The sequence below is a fragment of the Rhinoraja longicauda genome, chromosome 17 (assembly GCF_053455715.1).
Source record: "Rhinoraja longicauda isolate Sanriku21f chromosome 17, sRhiLon1.1, whole genome shotgun sequence".
NCBI classification, from domain to species: Eukaryota; Metazoa; Chordata; class Chondrichthyes; order Rajiformes; family Arhynchobatidae; genus Rhinoraja; species Rhinoraja longicauda.
Genome location: NC_135969.1, coordinates 21,474,547 through 21,493,450, shown reverse-complemented (window position 1 = coordinate 21,493,450; position 18,904 = coordinate 21,474,547). Strand labels below are relative to the sequence as shown.

The 18,904-nt window shown below is 47.4% G+C and overlaps 1 protein-coding gene across 1 annotated transcript in view; it reads left to right on the top strand.

Moving 5' to 3' along the window:
* Positions 1–18,904, top strand: part of LOC144602013 (FYVE, RhoGEF and PH domain-containing protein 5-like) — a 43,072-nt gene that overhangs the window by 6,398 nt on the left and 17,770 nt on the right. The window contains exons 3-12 of the mRNA XM_078414696.1: positions 6,068–6,227; positions 6,768–6,852; positions 9,002–9,029; positions 10,879–10,973; positions 11,109–11,159; positions 11,975–12,033; positions 13,117–13,188; positions 14,707–14,775; positions 16,470–16,553; positions 17,743–17,822. Of these exons, the coding sequence (XP_078270822.1) occupies positions 6,068–6,227; positions 6,768–6,852; positions 9,002–9,029; positions 10,879–10,973; positions 11,109–11,159; positions 11,975–12,033; positions 13,117–13,188; positions 14,707–14,775; positions 16,470–16,553; positions 17,743–17,822 (783 nt within the window). The remainder of the gene's footprint in view (positions 1–6,067; positions 6,228–6,767; positions 6,853–9,001; positions 9,030–10,878; positions 10,974–11,108; positions 11,160–11,974; positions 12,034–13,116; positions 13,189–14,706; positions 14,776–16,469; positions 16,554–17,742; positions 17,823–18,904) is intronic.

The window sequence follows — 18,904 nt, the reverse complement described above, 5'->3', positions numbered from 1 at the left end:
ACCTCCTCTGGTTCCATATACCTACCACCCTTTGTGTAAACAAGCTGCCTCTCAGGATCCTATTAAATCTTTCCCTCTTTCACCTTAAACCTTTGCCCTCTGGTTCTTAGTCCCTCTACTCTGGGTAAAGGATTCTGGGTAAAATTGACCCTGTCTATTCTACACATACTGAAAGCTGCCTGCCTGCCTGGAGTACGTATCTATGTAAGGATGGCACGGTGGCACAGCAGGTAGAGTTGCAGCCTCACAGCTCCAAACTCCTGCACTCTGTCCTGATCTCTAGTACTGTACGTGTGGAGTTTGCATGTTCTCTGGGGTGCTGTGGTTTCGACCCATGTCCTTAAGACCTGCAAGGTGCGTGTGTGGGTTAATTAGCTGCTATCAGGTACCCTTAGAGTGTGGGTCAGAAGCTCAATCTCGGAGAAGTTAATGGGAATGGAGGGAGAGCAGACTACGGGGAAATTGCTGGGAAAATGTAGTTGCTCTGTGAGCCAGAACAGACTCAATGGGCCGAATGTGGTCGAGAAAGATGGAATTTGAAAAATATTAAAAATCAGAGCAGAGTGCAGGGTAAGCTCTATTGCCCCCACCAGTGGTTAATGTCCGCTGTTGTTAGAGCTCCCCTCCAAACGTCTACCCTCCTGCTTAGACTGGACTGGCTTCAGTTGAGTCCTGTGCTGCAATTAATCCTCGTAGACACACTGCACCGTAAGGAGTAACAGAGAGGCAGCATTTTTTCGGATCAGCAGGAACAGGTCATGCAAATGGGACACTGCCTGCCATCAGCTTCACGTCACATCAAATTCAGTGCCATATGCACAAGTACAGTGAGGTATAAGTAAAATGAAAAACTTACTTGCAGCATCATCACTGGTACAGGGACTCAGACAACACACAGAAAATATATGTATGAATTGCACATAAATTACAATAAATTCTGCAAGACCGTGAAAAGAGAAAACACTGGACATAAAACAAAATATTAGTGCAAACACATAATATTGCAAGAGGTGGACTGAGGTATTCCATTGTTAAGGTAGAATTAGGGGTATGTCGGTTGGTTCAAGTGCCTGATAGTTATGGGATAGTAGCTGTTCCTGAACCTGGTGGTGTGGAACTTCAGGCTTCTGAACCCCTCCTGCCTGATGGTAGCAGTGAGAAGAGAGCACGGGCCATACAGTGGGGATTCTTAAAGTTAGATGCTGCCTTCTAGAGGCAGTGGCACATTGTGGTGACAGTAACTGCGTTGGAGGACCAGTTGCTGAAAGACTGCCCTTCAGCTGAGTGTTGGCATCACGGTCAGATCTCCTGAAGTGAACTGGCTCCTCCAGTGGTGGAAGCCGTGGCTGGTGGGCATGTTGAAGGGAGAGATGCAGGCGTCAGCCATGCTCCAGGCCGCATGTGGGCAGGAGAGGGATGGGGCCACAAACATCCCCCTTCTCAACAATCCCGATGGGGGTAGCCGAGGTAACCGCGAGCAGTGTTGGAAAATGATGAGGTGCCAGTGTGATCATCAGACTTCCCTGGTTTCCTCCTGTGACGGCATCGGCCTGGTTGTTGGCTGCCCTGCCTGTGATGTCCCACTGCGGAGCACAAACCAGATACGTCTTCGCCCACAGAGATGGCAGAGGCACGTGGAAAGGCTGCTCTTGGATCGAGAGTGTTGGTGGGATGGGGCCTTGGGTGGAAGGGTGCTCTGATGCACTGCTTGGTTGATTGCATTGATTGATGCACTGAAGGGTGAGCTGTGTGGCTGGGATTGATGTGGGAGGAGAGTGGAAGAGTCAAAATGCAACTGCCTGGCTGAGGTGTACGTTAGTACCTGGGGTTCATCTCCTCACAACCAAACACTATCACACCATCTCTCTCTGTCCGAAGTGACGTTCAGCACTGATTCAGGTGGTGACACCACATTGTACAGGGGTTATAGTCCTAAGCAGTAGTTCCAATCTGAAAGACAAAGCAGTCTGCTTCCCTCAATACATCTCATTCTTGCCACAGTTCTACATGTAACCTGCTGCAGAGGTTCCTGCTTGTGGAGCCACAGAACTAATAGGGAACTGTTGATCATGCTTCACCTCCATTCTAGAGACTTGTCATTCAGAGCTCTTTGGTTGAGACTCAGTGTGCAGCCTGAACTCTAGGCCATCTTGGGATCATTCACTGGAGGACATGAGAAAGACCTTGGCCAACCTGTTTCTGTTGGGCCACATTGCCCCCTGATAGTGAGGTTTAATAACAAAACTTTGGACACCTTCGACCTCTTCTCAGCACTTGGCAAAGATGAACATAAATGAAGACGTTCATCTCTATTCAGAACCAGATTCAGAATGTTCAGGATTCAGAACTGTCTTATTGATACAAGACAGAGTGTTCTGGTGGAAGGTAGATAATCTGGCTGAAGGTTTGTGACCAGTGACAGTGGAGTTCCTGTCAGCAGAAAAGCAGGATATAGATCAGCTGTAGAAATGGGCGGAGAAATGGCAGATGGAGTTTAACCCGAACAAGTGTGAGGGTTACACTTTTGGAGATGGAATGTAAGGGGAAAGTATACATTGAATGGCAAGACCCTTAACAAGATTGATATGCAGAGGGATCTTGGAGTCCAAGTTTGTAGCTCACTAGAGGTGGTAGCACAAGTAGATAGGGTTGTAATGAAGTTGTATGGGACACTTGCCTATGCTATCCTTGCCTTCATTGCTATGTTGAACAGTGTTGAATACAAGAGTCAGGAAGTCATGATGCAGCTCAATGGGCCTTTGGTTAGGCTGCATTTGGAATATTGCGTGCAGTCTGGTCACCCAATTACAGGAAAGATGTGGAGGCTTTGGAGAGAGTGCAGAGGAGGTTTACCAGAATGCTGCTTGGATTAAAGGGTTTCAGCTACAGGGAGAGGTTGGATAGACTTGGATTGTTTTCTCTGGAACGTAGGAGGTTGAGGGAAGACAATAGACGTAAATAAAATTATGAGAGGCATAGATAGGGTAGACAGTCAGAACCTTTTCCTGGAGTGGGAATGGCCAGCACTAGAGGGCATGGCTATAAGATGACATGGGGAAAGTTTCATGGAGATGTGAGAGGCAAGTTATTTTACACCGAGAGTAGTGTGGGCCTGGAATGCATTCCCAGTGGTGGTAATGGAAGCAGATACGATAGTGCAGGGGTTCCCAACCTTTTTCGTCCCGTTTACCCCTGGCAACTTGTTTTGTTCAGTAATTTGAGTTTATGCTTCTACCATAATAAAGCAATCGACAAAGGGGAAATTTTAAAATACTGTTTTTAACATTATTATTTTGTTCAAATTTACCCCTTGGGTAGGTGAAATTTACCCCCTGGGGTAAATTTACCCCAGGTTGGGAACCCTTGCGATAGTGGCACTTAAGAGGCTTTTAGATAGGCACATGGAAGTGCAAGAAATAGAGGGATATGGATCATGTAACTTGACGTCATGTTCAGCACAAACATTGTGGGTTGAAGGGCCCATTCCGATGCTGTAATATTCTATGTTCCATGCTCCTTGAGGAATTGCAACGTTCCCTCTGACTTCTAGGAATCTCTGACCATGACTGCTTAAAATAGAGCAGCATTCAGAATGGAACTGAGTCAAGATTCAACAGTGTTTAATGCACCTGTTATGAATGAGGATTAATTGAAGCTAGGGCCAAGAAAGCTCATTAATGCCTCTACTTTGTCAGATGTCGAAGGAAGTTCGGCATGTCTCCAGCTAATTGCTATCAACTTCTGCTAATGCACTGTAGAAAGAATCTTAGGGGTCAATCAATAGTCAATAGTCGTTTATTTGTTACATACACATAAATGTGTAGTAAAATGAAACATTACCCGCAGTTGAACAATAAGACCAATAAGATTAATCAATAAAAATGCAATAACACATACAATCACAACTAACACCAAACAAAAAGAAACATCCATCACAGTGAGTCTCCTCCAGTCCCTCCTCACTGTGATGGAAGGCCTGGCTGTGATGGAAACCACGGCTTGGTTTGGCAACATCTCTGGCCAAAACCACGGGAAATTGCAGAGTTGTGAATGTAGCCCAGTCCATCATGTAAACCAGCCTTCTTGTCAATTGTAAATCGATACCAACAGCTATATGAACTGGGACAATGAAACTCCTACAGCTTGACAGGCACATTAAATGCAACCACACCAATAAATAAAAACACAATAAATTATCAGTTATTCCACATAAACACAACCAAGTTAGTGCGAAAATCAAAGAGCTTCGAGTGATCATAGTAGTGCAGAGTCCGTAGTGGTTCGGTGCTGAGGTAGGGTTGTGGTTATGCAGGATAGTTCTAGAGCCTGATTATTGCTGTTGCTGAGGTTCACAAGCTCTTGTAAATTGTTCCTGATGATAGCAGCGCGTTGACAGTGAGGCAGGGTGGTATGGGTTTTTGAATCAAAGTCAAAAGTGCTTAATTGACACAAGCACTGGGAATAGAACAATTAAATTCTTACTTGCTGCACCTTAAGAGGCATGTTAACACAACACACAAATGAATGGACAATGTAGGAGGGAATTTTCTGTTATAGCTGTACCCTGAATCTGCCGTTATGTGGGGCCCAGCTCAGATAAGAACAGACACAAAATGAAACATCTTGTAGAACAGTGATGAGTTTCTTGAACAAATTGGTTTATACAAGGCTTTAACAGTATGCACTGAGAAGCACTTTGGGAGAGCCTAAGGTTCACAGTGCCCACAGTACTGTTCTATTCTCATGACAAAACGGTTACTTTTTGAAATAATTCATCATTGATCAATGTCTCTGTAACCGTTCATCTTTAACTTTCCCCAAAGTTATCTCTAACATTACGTTCCCTGCTATTTAGAAAACACTCTCTCAATCCTATATCAAATGGGCACAGTAAACGTCAATATTCTATGATCAGTTTTATTACCCGCAACTTAGTTTACAACCTCCAATGTTTATTTTAACTAAACTAGTTGTGCTGTGGAAACTAAACGTAATGATAAATCTATCTATTTCATCTCTAACATCCTTAAATTCCCTATGTTGGTCATTTTCTCGATCAGGCTTCCCCAGTATGTAAGCTCTTGGGTTAAACAGATTAGAAACTACTCACCTTCCTTATAATTGTCAAAATTTCCACCATCATACAATAATCAATAATACAATAAATTATCAGTAACCAGACTATAATAATGCAAACTGTAGTAATTAGTGCAATGTTGAGGTAGGATTGTGGTTATGGTTGTACAGTGTGCTTCAAGAGCCTGATGGTTGCTGGGGAGAAGTTGTTCTTGAACCGGAAGGTAACAGTTCTCAGGCTCTTGTACCTTCTTTCTGATGGTAGCAGTGAGATGGGAGCATGATAAGCACATGGCCATGCAGAGAATGGAGGGATATTGATTATGTGTTGGCAGAGGAGATTAACATGTCACAGATATGTCATGTTACAGGCTGTCATGCTACAGTTACACTGGACCCCGTGAGACCACAGCTTGAAACTGCACACCCATACCTCAGCAATGGACACTAGATGCTACCTCTTGCCCAAAAAACGTGGTTTCTGTTTGTGTTTTGCAAAATGAGTTTTTTTTGCACATTTTTTCTTTTCAATATCTTGTAGAATTTATCTGTAATTTATGTATAATCTATGTTTTCTGTGTTGTCTGAGTCTGGAGAGGGTAGAACTAAGACAGAAGGTTTTGTTTTACTCAGAGTGCAGTGAACCTGTGCAACTGTCTCCTGGGAAGCCAAATCACTGAATGCACTGAAGGTGGTAGATAGAGTGCCAGTTACAAAACACATCAAGGGCACAGGAATCTGGCTGAGACGGAGAATCCACCTTGGTTATATTGAATGATGGAGCAGGCTTGTTGGGGACAGGGCTAGGTTGTTTGATTCTTTCTGTGCTTCCATACCTAGAGGGGTGAATGTTACCTTGTTTGTTTGGGGTATCAAAGTTGCCATGGTGTAGTGGAGTGTTGTAATGGAGGAGCCCCGTGACTGAGCACCTTGCAGAGTTAAGTGAACAGGGAGCTGACCTGCTGACTGCCTCTGTCTTCTTTGCTACCAGGGCTCGGACTGGCCCGAGTCTGGGTCAGGCGATGTCTGTGTCTGGAGCTCGACTCCCCACCTACTTCAGGTACATCGGCCAGTTCGACAGCAGCGTTGCCATCCTGGACCAGTGCTACTGGGAGTTACCTGGATTGTCCTCAGCTCCACACCAGTCCCAGGTAACTTCATTTACATGGTCTGTCCACGTTTTACTCTTGTTACAGCTTTAAAAACCCATTCTTTCTTCCCTCTCTCTGTGGGGATTGGTGGTCTGTCTGTGGGGATTGATCATCTGTCTGCGGGGATTGCTGGTCCATGTGGGGATTGATGATGGTCAGTCAATAGAGATTGATGGTTTGTCATTGAAGAATGATGGTCTGTCCATGGGGATTGTTAGTGTGCCCAGCAATTTGTGTTTTATTTTAGTGTTGACTATAAGGTCTGATTCTGCGCTTGCCTGGTCTGTGGAACAGACACCAGTCTCTAGTGAGGGCTATTCGAGGTTGACTGGGGTTGGTGTGACTTTGCCGTCTCCATGTGTGGTGGTCAGGTCCCGCCTGGCGATCTGTCAGGTTTAACTCCATGTGTGATTGTGTGCTGGACTCTGTGTCTTCATTGCTTTGCTGCATGTGCTTCCGGGGTCATCGTTTGGAGTGAATCAGAAGCTGTGTTTGACGTGCTTGTTTTACTTTGCCTTCCCGCCCACACTGGTTATGCAGGTGCCTGCCTCGGACTGTGCCCTTGTGAAGCAACAGCTCTTCGGGACCCTGCGACAGGTGCTTCACTACCACCAGCATCTGACAGGTAGGTGAACCCCAGCCGTCCCTGCACCTTGCTCTAGGCTCAGGGGGTGACCAGTCTCTTACTTTCACCATCCTTGACTTTCTGCCCCTCTCCACATGCATGCCTTCACATACCATCTGCACCTTTGTATCCAACACTTCTGACACTTCACTCGAACAATCCTCGTTGAACCTATAGCCTCTGCAGTGTTTCATCAGACCTAGCTTGTGGATGAATGTTCAAAAGCCTGATAATGGAGGAGAAGAAACCGTTCCTGAGTCTGGTGGTGCGTGGCTTCAAGCTTCTGCATCTTCTGCCCGATAGGAGAAGAAGGAATGACCGGACTTTGATTATGTTGGGTGCTTTTCCAAGGCTGTGTGAAGTGTAGATGGAGTCAATGGTGGGGAGTCTGGACTGTGTGATGAAGTGGGCTACATCCACAACTCTCTGCAATTTCCTATGGTCTTGGGCAGAGTTGCGATACAACATGGCAGTGTGCTTTCTACAGTGCACCTGTAGACGTTTGTGTCATTGGAGACATGCCAAATTTTCACAGTGTCCTCAGGTGGTAGAGGCGATGGTGAGCCTTCTTGGCTGTGCTTCAGTGTGGCTGGTGCACGACAGATCTTTGGTAATACTTACATCAAGGAACTTGAAGCTCTCAACCATTTCCATTCCAGCACCATTGATGCTGATTGGGGCATTTACTCCACCAGGCTTCCTGAAGTCGATAACTACCTCCTTCGTCTTTGCTGAAATTGAGGGAGAAATTGTTGTCCTGACAGCTCTCTATCTCCTCCCTGTACTCTGTTTAATTTAGATTTAGCTTAGACATACAGCACAGAAACAGGCCCTTTGGCCCACTGAGTCCATGCCAACCATCAATCACCCATTTACAGTAGTTCAATATTATCCCACTTCCGCATCCACTCCCTACACATTAGGGATAATTTACAGCGGCCAGTTAACCTACAAACCCACACCTGGGATGTGGCAGGAAACTGGAGGAAAACCCACTTGGTCACAGAATGCAAACATTTCACACAGACAACACCCGAAATCAGGATTGATATCTGGCACCGTGAGGCAGCAGCTCTAACAGCTGTGCCACGGTGTCTCATCATTGTTAGTGATCTGACCCACCACAGTGGTGTTACCTGCAAACTTGTAGATGGAATTAGAGCAGAATTTGGCTGCAGTCGTGAGTGTGTAGGGAGTATGGTACGGGTCTGAGAACACATCCTTGTAGGCTCCAGTGTTGAGAGTTATTGTGGAGGATGTGTTGTCACCTATCCTCATTGATTGTGTTATAGGCTCAGTCGAGCGATATTGAGGCTCTGTTCAGAAAAAAGGAGGCGTATATCATATATGGACATCTGGGATCAAGTAATCCCTTCAGGAGTACAATGCATGTAGAGATATATAGAAACATAGAAAATAGGTGCAGGAGGAGGCCATTCGGCCCTTCGAGCCAGCACCGCCATTCATTGTGATCATGGCTGATCGTCCACAATCAATAACCCGTGCCTGCCTTCTCCCCATATCCCTTGATTCCACTAGGCCCTAGAGCTCTATCTAACTCTCTTTCTTAAATCCATCCAGTGATTTGGCTTCCACTGCCCTCTGTGGCAGAGAATTCCACAAATTCACAACTCTCTGGGTGAAAAAGTTCCTTCTCACCTCAGTTTTAAATGGCCTCCCCTTTATTCTAAGACTCTACACTAAAGAGACAAATCAGGAGGGTAAAAGGGAGAGTTTGTACAGACTTGGATTGTTTTCTCTGGAAAGATCGATGTGCGGGGAAATTAGATAGTAGATAAAATGATGAGAGGCATAGATAGGGTAGACAATCAGAATATTTTCCCTAGGTTGGATTTGTCAAATACTAGAGGGCATAGCTTTCAGGTGAAAGGGGCAAAATTTAAAGGAGACGCCCGGGGCAAGTTTTTTTACACAGAGAGTGATGACTGCCTGGAGCGTGCTGCTGGGAATGGGGGTGCAGGCAAACACGAAGGTGGCGTCTAAGAGGCTTTTGGATGGGCATATGAATATGCATGAAATGGAGGGATTGTGCACAGGCAGAAAAGAATTGATCTTGGCATTATGTTTGTCACAGACATTATGAGCTGGTGGGCCTCTTGTGCTGTACTGTTCTATGTTTTATGTTCAGAAAAGAGGATATCAGATATCTCTGGCAGGTAAAGTAAAGGAGAATCTTCAGAGAGTCTTGATCACCTCCTCCAAAGAACTCCGTCAACTTTGTGAGACAAGATCTTCCACAAACAACGCCATACTGACAATCGCTAATCAGATGCTGAGATTTTCTGGCATTTCTGTTTTCCTACAAATGGATTGTGGCCTCTCCTAGACCAACAACCATATTGTCAAGTCCCTGGTCACTCTCAACCAATTTCCTGGTGACAATTCCCATAGCCTGCATGTCTGACATCAATATTTCAGGAAGGAATTATTCTCCAAGGTCAGTCGTAGGACAGACGGAAAGCCCATGAATGATTTAGAACCTAATTGAAAATCATTCCCAATGGTTCAAGGAATTATCGGCCTAGGACCCCTCTCAATGGAGAAGGAGTGATCCAATGGCATTCTGCGCAGAGGCCAAGTACAAATGAGGGCACAGTCTCATTGTGCCCACCCACCTACCCACCCCTGGGCCATGCAGGTCTGCTTCAAACAGACAGAAACAGAGTAAAGTGCTGTCCATGACCCCGAGAAACTGCCGGAGGAGACCAGTTCAGGAACTTTTTGACAGGTCAACTGGGATAAAAGTCAAACCCGATTCAAAGCTCCGATCTACCTGATGTGAGCTCAGCGCAGAATGATGGAACCTGACAGCTGAGCAGCAGGAACACTGGTTATGGAAAGCAAATACATCTGCAGCTGCTGGAAACAGAAATAAAAAACAGAAAATGCTGGAAATCAGCCAGTCAAGCAGTATTTGGGGAAAGAGAGTTGCTTCAGGTCAAGGACACTGGTAAGAATTGGGGAGCAGTGGAGAGGTTACAGTTTTCAAAAGAGAGCTGGGGAGTGTTGTTGGAGGAGTGAGGTTATAAAGTTGTACAACACAGAAACAGGAATTTCATCTTGTATCTACAGCCCAACAAGCCTGGAATCTCTTCTGCTCTCCCTCGATTGCCACCACATTCTTTCTGTAGTGTGGTGAGCAGAACTGTACACAATGCTCTAACATTGATCTAACCAATGTTTTTCTATTTACTGTTTCTATTTACTGTTCCCCGTGGTAAATCTAATTATCCCCTCCTCTCTCCTAACATCCTTATATTCCCTTCACTGTGTTAGCATCTGTTTCCATCGTGCTTTCCCAGTTCATAAGCGCTTGGGTTAAACATATTACAAACAACTCATCTTTCTTATAATTTTCAGAATTTCCTGCATTACATTCCCCCTCTCAGCACTTGCTTTCTATTATGGCCAAAAAAATTACAATCAATAACGTTACAAATCCTAATTCAAAGGCCGATGGGGAAACCTGATACAAGTAGATAAAATTATGAGAGACATAGATAGTGATGGAACTGGAACTATGTTGTGTGGAAGGGATGGCAGGTCTTTGTTTAGTTTGGTTTCTTATTATTGTCACCTGTACCAAAATAGAGTGCAAAAGTGTGTTTTGCATAGTTATGAGTACATCAAGTAGTGCAAAATAGAATATAAACAAGAGTGCTCTATAGTGTTAGAGCTACAGAGAAAGTGCAGATTAAAAATGCAAGGGCCCCAATGGGGTAGTTTGGGAGATTGGGAATACATCCCAAGCATTTGAGAAGTTGTGGCAAGAATCTCATAACAGCAGGGAAGAAGCTGTTCTTGAGATACGTAGTTTCAAGCTTTTGCATTTTCTGCACAATGAGGGGAGAGAGGAGAGAATGACAGAGCGTGAGTGATTCTTTGATTATGTTGGCTGCTTTTGCAAGACAGCATGAAATATGGATGTTGTTGATGGGGCTAAGGCTGGTTTGTACGATGGACTGGGCGACATTCACCACTCTCTGCAGATTCTTGCGGTTTTAGGCAGAGTAGTTGCCAAACCAAGCTGCAGTCCAATGATTTCTTGCTGGGTGAGAATGCCATCTTCCTGGAGAGCAAGGTTGTGGGTATCAGAGTCAGTATGAGATGCTTATTGAGTGGGTGATAGCAGTGCACATCAAGGGGGGGAGAGAGAAGGAGTATGCACCAATGGAGAATGCACCTTGGGTGGAGAACTGAACAACTGAACCTCTTTTTCATTCTCTTTTATCCAGAATACTTAAGGTGTGTGTGTCCTGACACTGCTGAATATGAAGATACGCAAGGTAATCATAGAATCAGTCAGAAGGTATCATTACATAATGCATGTAGCTGGCATTTCATTGAGGGGTGCCCTTCCTCATGCCATTGGAATGAACGAAAATTCAACAAAATATCAGAATGGGGAGAGTCTCTGACCAATGGGAGATGGTGAATGGTGGATTCAAGGATCCAACAGTGGTGGGGGAATGGTGTGAATTGGAGGAGGGTCCAATACCAGCCCTCCAACACCAGACCCCCACCACTAGTCCTCCAACACTGTTCCTCCAACACCAGTACCCTGTCCTCCATTACCAGTCCTCCAATATCGGTCCTCCAGCACCAGTCCTTCAATATCAATACTGGTCTTCCACCACTGTTTCTCCAGAAATGGTCCTGGAACACTTTGGGGGTGGCAAAGGGGGGAGGAGAGAGGATAGAGGGGAGAGAGGGTGGAGAGGGAGGAGGGGAAGGGAAGAAGAGGCGGGGTGAAATGGAAGGAAAGGAGGGAGTCAAGCTCTGAGAGAGGGAAGTGAGAGGAGGGGAGGGAGTGGAGCGGGAGTGGATTTGGGCTTTTGGTAGGAGAGGGCAGGGGATTGGAGGGAGGGCAGGGAAAGGAAGGAGAGCTGGGGACTGGTGGTAACAGGTAACAAAACCCCAAGGTTGTAGCACTAGAAGCCTCGACTCATCGCCCCTATCCTATGCACTCAACTTGTTGCTAGCTGTGGGCTGAGCTATAATCTGAGATTATGTGGTCCCTGCTCTACCCTCGATCTTGGTGATGCAAGGATGATTGTGGGCACAGTCCGTGGTTGCTGAGCATTGTTCTCCTGCCCTGCAGATGTAATGGCAACTGTGGCAGAAATCGGTGAGCAGATCCGTCTTCAAGTGAAACATGGGGTAAGGCTGCCATTCATTTTATTATCTGAATGTCCCAGTTCAGGCCGAGGCATCAGATCACATGCCGAGGCTCCAGGGCCCTGTTGGGATAGGCCTGGGCTTCAGGTCCCATACCAGAACAGGCAGAGGCTGCAGACTTGGACAGGCTGAATCTCCAGGTCCCAGACTGGGACAGGTTGACCAGAGTTCCCAGTCTCAGACAGGGACAGGCCGAAGCTCCAGGTCCCGGATCAAGACAAAGCTGACCATGGCTCCAGGTCTCAGACTGGGGCAGAATGAGTGGGGCTCCTGGTCAAAAACAGGGGGTTGACCAAGACTGGGGCAGTTGGTGCCAGGGGCCCCCGGTCAGAGGGTGGTCACAGATATGCCCCCAGGTCAGTATCTGGGAGGTCCAGACCTGACAGCAACACAATGGGGCACATTAAAATTATTAGCCAAGTGTCCCCGTGTCATGACTTCAAATCCCACTGTGGTTAATGGAGCATTGAAAATCAGTTCATAAACAAAAGTTGTTGTTTTTTTAACTGTCCGTGCTGGTGACCAAGTACATTGATCTTTTGTGAGTCGCTTAGAACAGGGGATCTGAGGTATAGGTTACATCAGTCCCCTCATCATAATTGCCAAGGCATGCAGGTCAGGGATGGAGTGGTTTCCACTGTCTGCATGAGCACAGCTGTCCCATCCACCATCCCCTCCACTGCCAGCACATAGTGGCGGCAGTGTGCACTGTACTCAAAGCACAAGACACCTACACACCCAGCACATTCATCCACATGTTCTCACCCCCCAATCCTCCGCTGTCCCTACTATTCATCCTTTTCGTCCCTCCCTTTGCCCCACTCTTTTCCCCTCCCCATCCCCTCTTCTTCCTCCCCTTCCCCCTCTCCCTTAACCCTCATCCCCCTTACCCTAAATCCCACTCTCTGCCCCCTTCCCACATCTCCCCCTCACCTGTCCCCACCTTCTGCTTCCTGACTCCATCTCCTCACCTCTCCCCCTCTCATTCTCCCTCCCTCTCTCCACCTTCTGTGACCTCTTTATCTGCTGGCTCGCTCTCTGACAATACTCTCTGTGTCCCTACAGGAAAGCCTCCAGGAACTGGTGGATGTTGAGCATCGGCTGCTGGGCTCCCAGCAAGTGTTCCAGCCCGGCAGGGTGAGTAGGTCCCTCTGGAGGTCCCCCGCTGTCCACTTGTGTGGTTGCTGCTCAGGGTTGACTGGGCAGGTGCTGCACTCGAGGATAGAGTAATCGTGGTCAGCGGTGGACAGTGCAGCCTGAACAACCGCTCACACAGACGCACATGCTGGTGGCTGGACCAGAGGAGATGGGAAGACCATCCACTTCAGGAGTGGAGACAACATTAAATGGGAATCTTGTCTAGCAATGGGTGGGATCAACAGAAAATAGGAATACCATCTGGTGCAGAAGTGGGATCATGGCGAATGCAAATGTAGTTTGATGCAGAGTTTGGGACCTCATGGAATGGGAATACTGTCCTTTGCAAGAGTGGGGAGCAACGGCAATGGGAACAACATCCGGTGTAGAGTAGAGACCATGGGGAAAGGAAACATGATCCAGTGCAGGAGTGGGGAGCTGCAAGAATGGGAATATAATCCGGTGCAGGAATTGGGTGCTGTGGGAATGGGAATTACATCCAGAGTTTGGGAAGGAATGAAAGGGAATGGGAGAACCATTGTTAGTGAAGTCGATCCTCAGGGAACGAGAACACAGTCCCATGTGAGAATACCTTTTGGTGAAGATTGCAGTGAGTGGGGATCCCACGAGTGTGGACCACAGGACGTCGTGCATCCTGGGGAAAGGTGTGTCACAGGATACGACTGAGGAGCCAGAATTCAATGTTCTTGGATCAACATGGTTGAGACCAAAGTAGATTAGGTGACTGTTTTGCCAAACGCTTCCACTCTGTCCGCTAAGGCCTGCTGGATTTCCCGGTTGCTAACCATTTTAAGTCCTCTTCCCATTTCCATACTGACATTTCTGTCCTTGGCAACCTCCATTGCCAGACTGAAGCCACAAGCAAAGTGGATGAATAGTACCTCATGTTCCACTCGGGTAGCTTACAAAATCCAATGTATGAACATTGAATTCTACAATTTCATGTATGCCTATTATCCCTTCCTCTCTTTCTTGTGCCTTCCCCAACCATCCTGGTGTGCATATATTCTTCCTTCTGCCCCCCCCCCCCTCCCCCCTCCCCACCATCCATCAACCTCTTCCTTTCCTGTCCTTCATATATTCATCTTCCATTCCTGAGTCCTCCTTTTCCCTTTCTATTTCCCCTCCGTCCTCCCGGTTCCTTTCCACCCATATCTCTCTCCCTTTGGCTTTACATTGCCCTGCTCCTCTTCTCTCCTTTTCTGACACCCTTTTGTCTCTTTTCAACTCTAGCCTGTGTCATCTACTCCACCCATTTGCCAATCATCTCTCCCTCACCTGTATCCACCTATCGTTTGCCTGGCTTTGTCCTGAGCCCATCCTCTTTTTCCACCTTTCTCCCCCCTACTCAAATCAGTCTGAAAAAGGGTCCCGACTAGAAACCTCATCTGCCTATTCCCTCCACAGGTGCTGCCTGATCAATGAGTTCTTCTAGCATTTCGAGTTTTGCTTGATTCCAGTATCTACAGTTTCTTATGTCTCTCTTTGTCCCTTCAGGTGCTTATCAAAGAAGGACCCCTGCTGAGACTGATTGATGGAACACTGCAGCCTCGATATTGCTTCTTGGTAACTTGAACTTGGTTTATTTGAAATTCTTTTCAAGCCTAAGGTGTTTGCATGGTGTAAATGTTCTCAGAGTATGTGGTAAATCTTTGCCATGCCATGTTTGTTGAGCTAGTGGAGCCTTTCAGAGCTAGGGACCTTGTCAGAGACAGCCTAAAGATGATAAAGTGAGCAGTGGTGGCTAAAGATACTCCTCCAGATAAATGAGCTGTCATAGTCAGCATGGAAACAGGCCCTTCAGCCCAACTTGTCCAGGTTAACTAAGAATGTCCCATTTGCCCCTGTTGATCCCATCCATGTACCTGGCCAAATACCTTTCGAATCCTATAAATGTACCTACCTCTACCACTTCCTATGGTGGCTCGTTCCATACACCCACCACCCCCTGGGTGAAGAAGTTGCCCCTTTATGGCCCTTTTAAATCTTTCCACTCTCACCTAAACCAATGCCCTCCAGATCCTTATTCCCTTGCCCTGGAAAAAAGGGTTGTGGGCATTTACACTATCTATACTTCTATAAGTTTGGGTCGTGCAGGGGCCACTACCTTTCATGGTGCATGATTTGGACAAGGTGATTGAAGGCTATGTGGTCAAGTTTGCAGATGATACAAAGATAGGTGGAGGGGAAGGTGGTGTAAAGAAAGACCCCCTGACCTTTTCTTCCCTGGTCCACCTGAACTCTTCCCCTCCAGACCCCCTGACCTCTCAGTGCAGAACCTATGACCTGTTCCACCCCAGACCCCCTGACCTCTCAGTGCAGAACCTGTGACCTGTTCTACCCCTGACCCCCTGACCTCTCAGTGTAGAACCTGTGACCTGTTCCACCCCAGACCTACTGACCGGTTTCACTCCGGACTCCTGACCTCTTCCTCCACAGACCCACTGACATCTTCCCCTCCAAAGCCACGACCTCTTCCCCGCTGGAACCCTGACCTTGCTGGAACCCCGACTTCTTCCTCGCTGAAACCCCAAATCTCAGCACCTCCAATCTCTTCCTCCCCTCACCACCTGACTTCTTCCTCCCCACACCCCATGAGCTCTCTCTCTAGATTTCTGTCCTCTTCTCTCTGGATCCCCTAATCTCTCTCTCTAGATCCCTGACCTTTTCCTCTTCAGACCTGCTGACCTCTCCCTCTCCAAACACATTACCTCTTCCTTTCTGGACTCATGACCCCTTCCTCTCTGGATACCTGAACCTTCTCTGAACACCTGGCCTCTTCCTCCCTGAACCTCTCACCTTCTCCTGACATCCCTCACCTTTCCCTCTTTGGACCCGACCAATCCCGGATCCCCTGATTGTCTACGGTCCCCCAGACCGCTCTCCCCAGACCATTCAACTGCTTCCTTTCCCTGACTTCCTCTTTGGCCCTCTCCATCTCTGGACCCCTTGACCTCTTCCTGATCTCTCTCTCTTCTCCAGATCATTGTTCTCTCTCTCTCTCTCTCTGCTGCTCCCTTTCTTTTACTGAATTCAGCTTCCAATGTAAGGCCGATCAGCCCTGAGAATGAGCATGCACTTTCTCCGAGCTGGTGTTGCAGGCAAGATCAACACAAAATACTGGAGTAACTCAGCAGGTCAGGCAGAAAAGGAATAGGTGATGTTTCGGATCGAGACCGTGCAGGCAAGGATGGCTTATCCTCACCCCAGGTGAGTGCATCTGGAGATGCAGAGTCAGTTCTCTCTTATTCTCTCCACAGCTAAGCGATATCTTCTTGTATACAGTGCCCAAGCATTGCGGAAAGTGCCAGCTGCGTAAGGTCCTGCCTCTGGAAACAGTGAAGGTAAATGGAGCAAGGCCATGTGGAAGGGGTGTGGGAAAGGAGGTGGAGGAGGGAGTAGAGTGTGCACGGGATGAGGGAAATGGAGATGGGCAGGGAGTTAGTGTGCACAGGATGGAGGTGGGGATGAGTTAGTGTGTACAATATGGGTTAGTGTGCACAGGATGGAGGTGGGGATGGGTGAGTGTGTACAAGATGGGTTAGTGTGCACAGGATGGAGGTGGGGATGGGTAAGGGAGGTGGGGATGGGCTAGTGTGTACAAGAGGGAGGTGGGGATGGAGCTGGAATATTGGCAGGACTCCACTGAGAGCAAACTGAGTAAGCGATGGATTCAGAGGAGGTATCTACGCTTGGGAAATGACATGAACTCCTATCAGCATGAGTGAATTTCTCCACACTAATATCTCAGTGATGCTACCCAACACCAATCTAGTCTCAGTGAAGTTACCTCACACCACTCTACTCTCTGTGTGAAAGATGTTACCCTGCGCCACTCTGGTCTCAGTGAGATTTAAAGTGATATTACCCCACCACTTTGCTCTCAGTGACATTACCACACATTCTTCTGGTTTCAGTGGGAGTGATGTTATCCCACACCACACTTGTCTCAGTGACGTTATCCCAAAGCACTCCCCCCTCTGTATGAGTTGCATTAACACACACCACTCTGGAGTTTGTGACGTTAGCTCACACCACTCTGGTCTCAGTGTGAGTGACGTTATCCCTCTCCACTCTGGTGTCAGTGAGAGTGACGTTTTAGTGAGTGACCTTACTCTGGTTTCAATGAGTGAATTTACCCCACAACACTCCAGTTTCAGTGAGAGTAAGAGTGATATTACACACCACACCACTCTGGTCTGAGTGGGAGTGGCATAACCCACATTTGGGTCTCAGCGAGTTGCATACCCTACATCACTCTGGTCCCACCATGTGTGTCCTTACCCCACATCAGTGTGGTCTCAGTGAGAGTGACGTTATCCCACACCAGTCTGGTCTCAGTGACATTACCCTGCATCTCTCAGTGTGAGTGATGTTTCAAGTCAGGGAGTCATTCAGCAAGGAAGCTTGCCATTCGTCCCACCAGTCCCATGCCCCGGCACATGTCCCACATCCTTCTTCACCGCACATTGCATATCCGTGTGCGTCTCCATGTGGTGCTGAGCTCTGCTGACATCCTTGTTGTGTTCTCAGGTGAGCAAGTTGCTGGTGGACTCTGCGGAGGAGGCGCTAAGGATCCAGAGTGTACATGGCTCCCTGACTCTTTGTGCCAGGTACCATCTTTCAAGCACCACAGTTCTTTAATTAGGACGTGAGAACACAGACTAAGTGGAATTCTAGTCCCACACCCCAGGGATCACAGCTCTAATCTGCACCATTGTCCAGAAATCACAGTAACCAGCTCTTGTCTGCACCATTGTCTGGGGAATTACAATGATCATGTCCAGTCCGCACCATCCCCACAGAGATCACACAGGCCACGTGCAGTCCACATCCGGCCTCCAACATATTCTCATAGATCACACTGACCATTCTAATCTGCACCATTCCCCAGTAAACACACTGACCACGTCTAGTCCACAATTTCCCTGGGGTCACAATGACCACCTCTACTCGGCACCATTCTCCAGTGATTGCATTGATCATGTCCATGTCCAATATTCCCCTGGGATCACAATGGTCCTGTCTAGTCAGCACCATTCCATAGGAATCTACGCTGGCCGTGTCTAGTCTGCACAATTCCCCAGGGATCACATTGGCTGTGTCCTGGTCTGCACTATTCTCCAGGGATCACACTGACTGGTGCTGGCTGTGGTGCTGGCTGTGGTGCTGGCTCGAAGGGCCAAATGGCCTCCTGCACCTATTTTCTATGTTTCCTCTCATTTCATCTACTGTATAAATGACCAATGCTCCTCGTTTGTTGACGGAATCAAGGGATATGGAGAGAAATCAGGAACGGGGTACTGATTTTGGATGATCAGCCATGATCATATTGAATGGTGATGCTGGCTCAAAGGGCCGAATGGCCTGCTCCTGCACTTATGTTCTATGTTTCTATCCGCAGTGATCATACTGACCATGTCAAGTGCACATCATTCCTCAGGGTTCACACTGACCATGCCCGGTCTTCCCCATTTTGCCAGGGATCACACTGCCCACATCCAGGCTGTTACGTTGTCCAGGGATGACACAGACAAGTTTTGTACCACACTGGAGTGATGCCATTGAGAATGTCCAGTCCACAATCACATCCACATCCTGTCTGCACCATTACTCACATAACCCTCATGTAACCGTCAGGTAAATTGGGGAGTGTCTGTAATGGCAAGACCGTTAATCTTGAAGGAAAGAGATC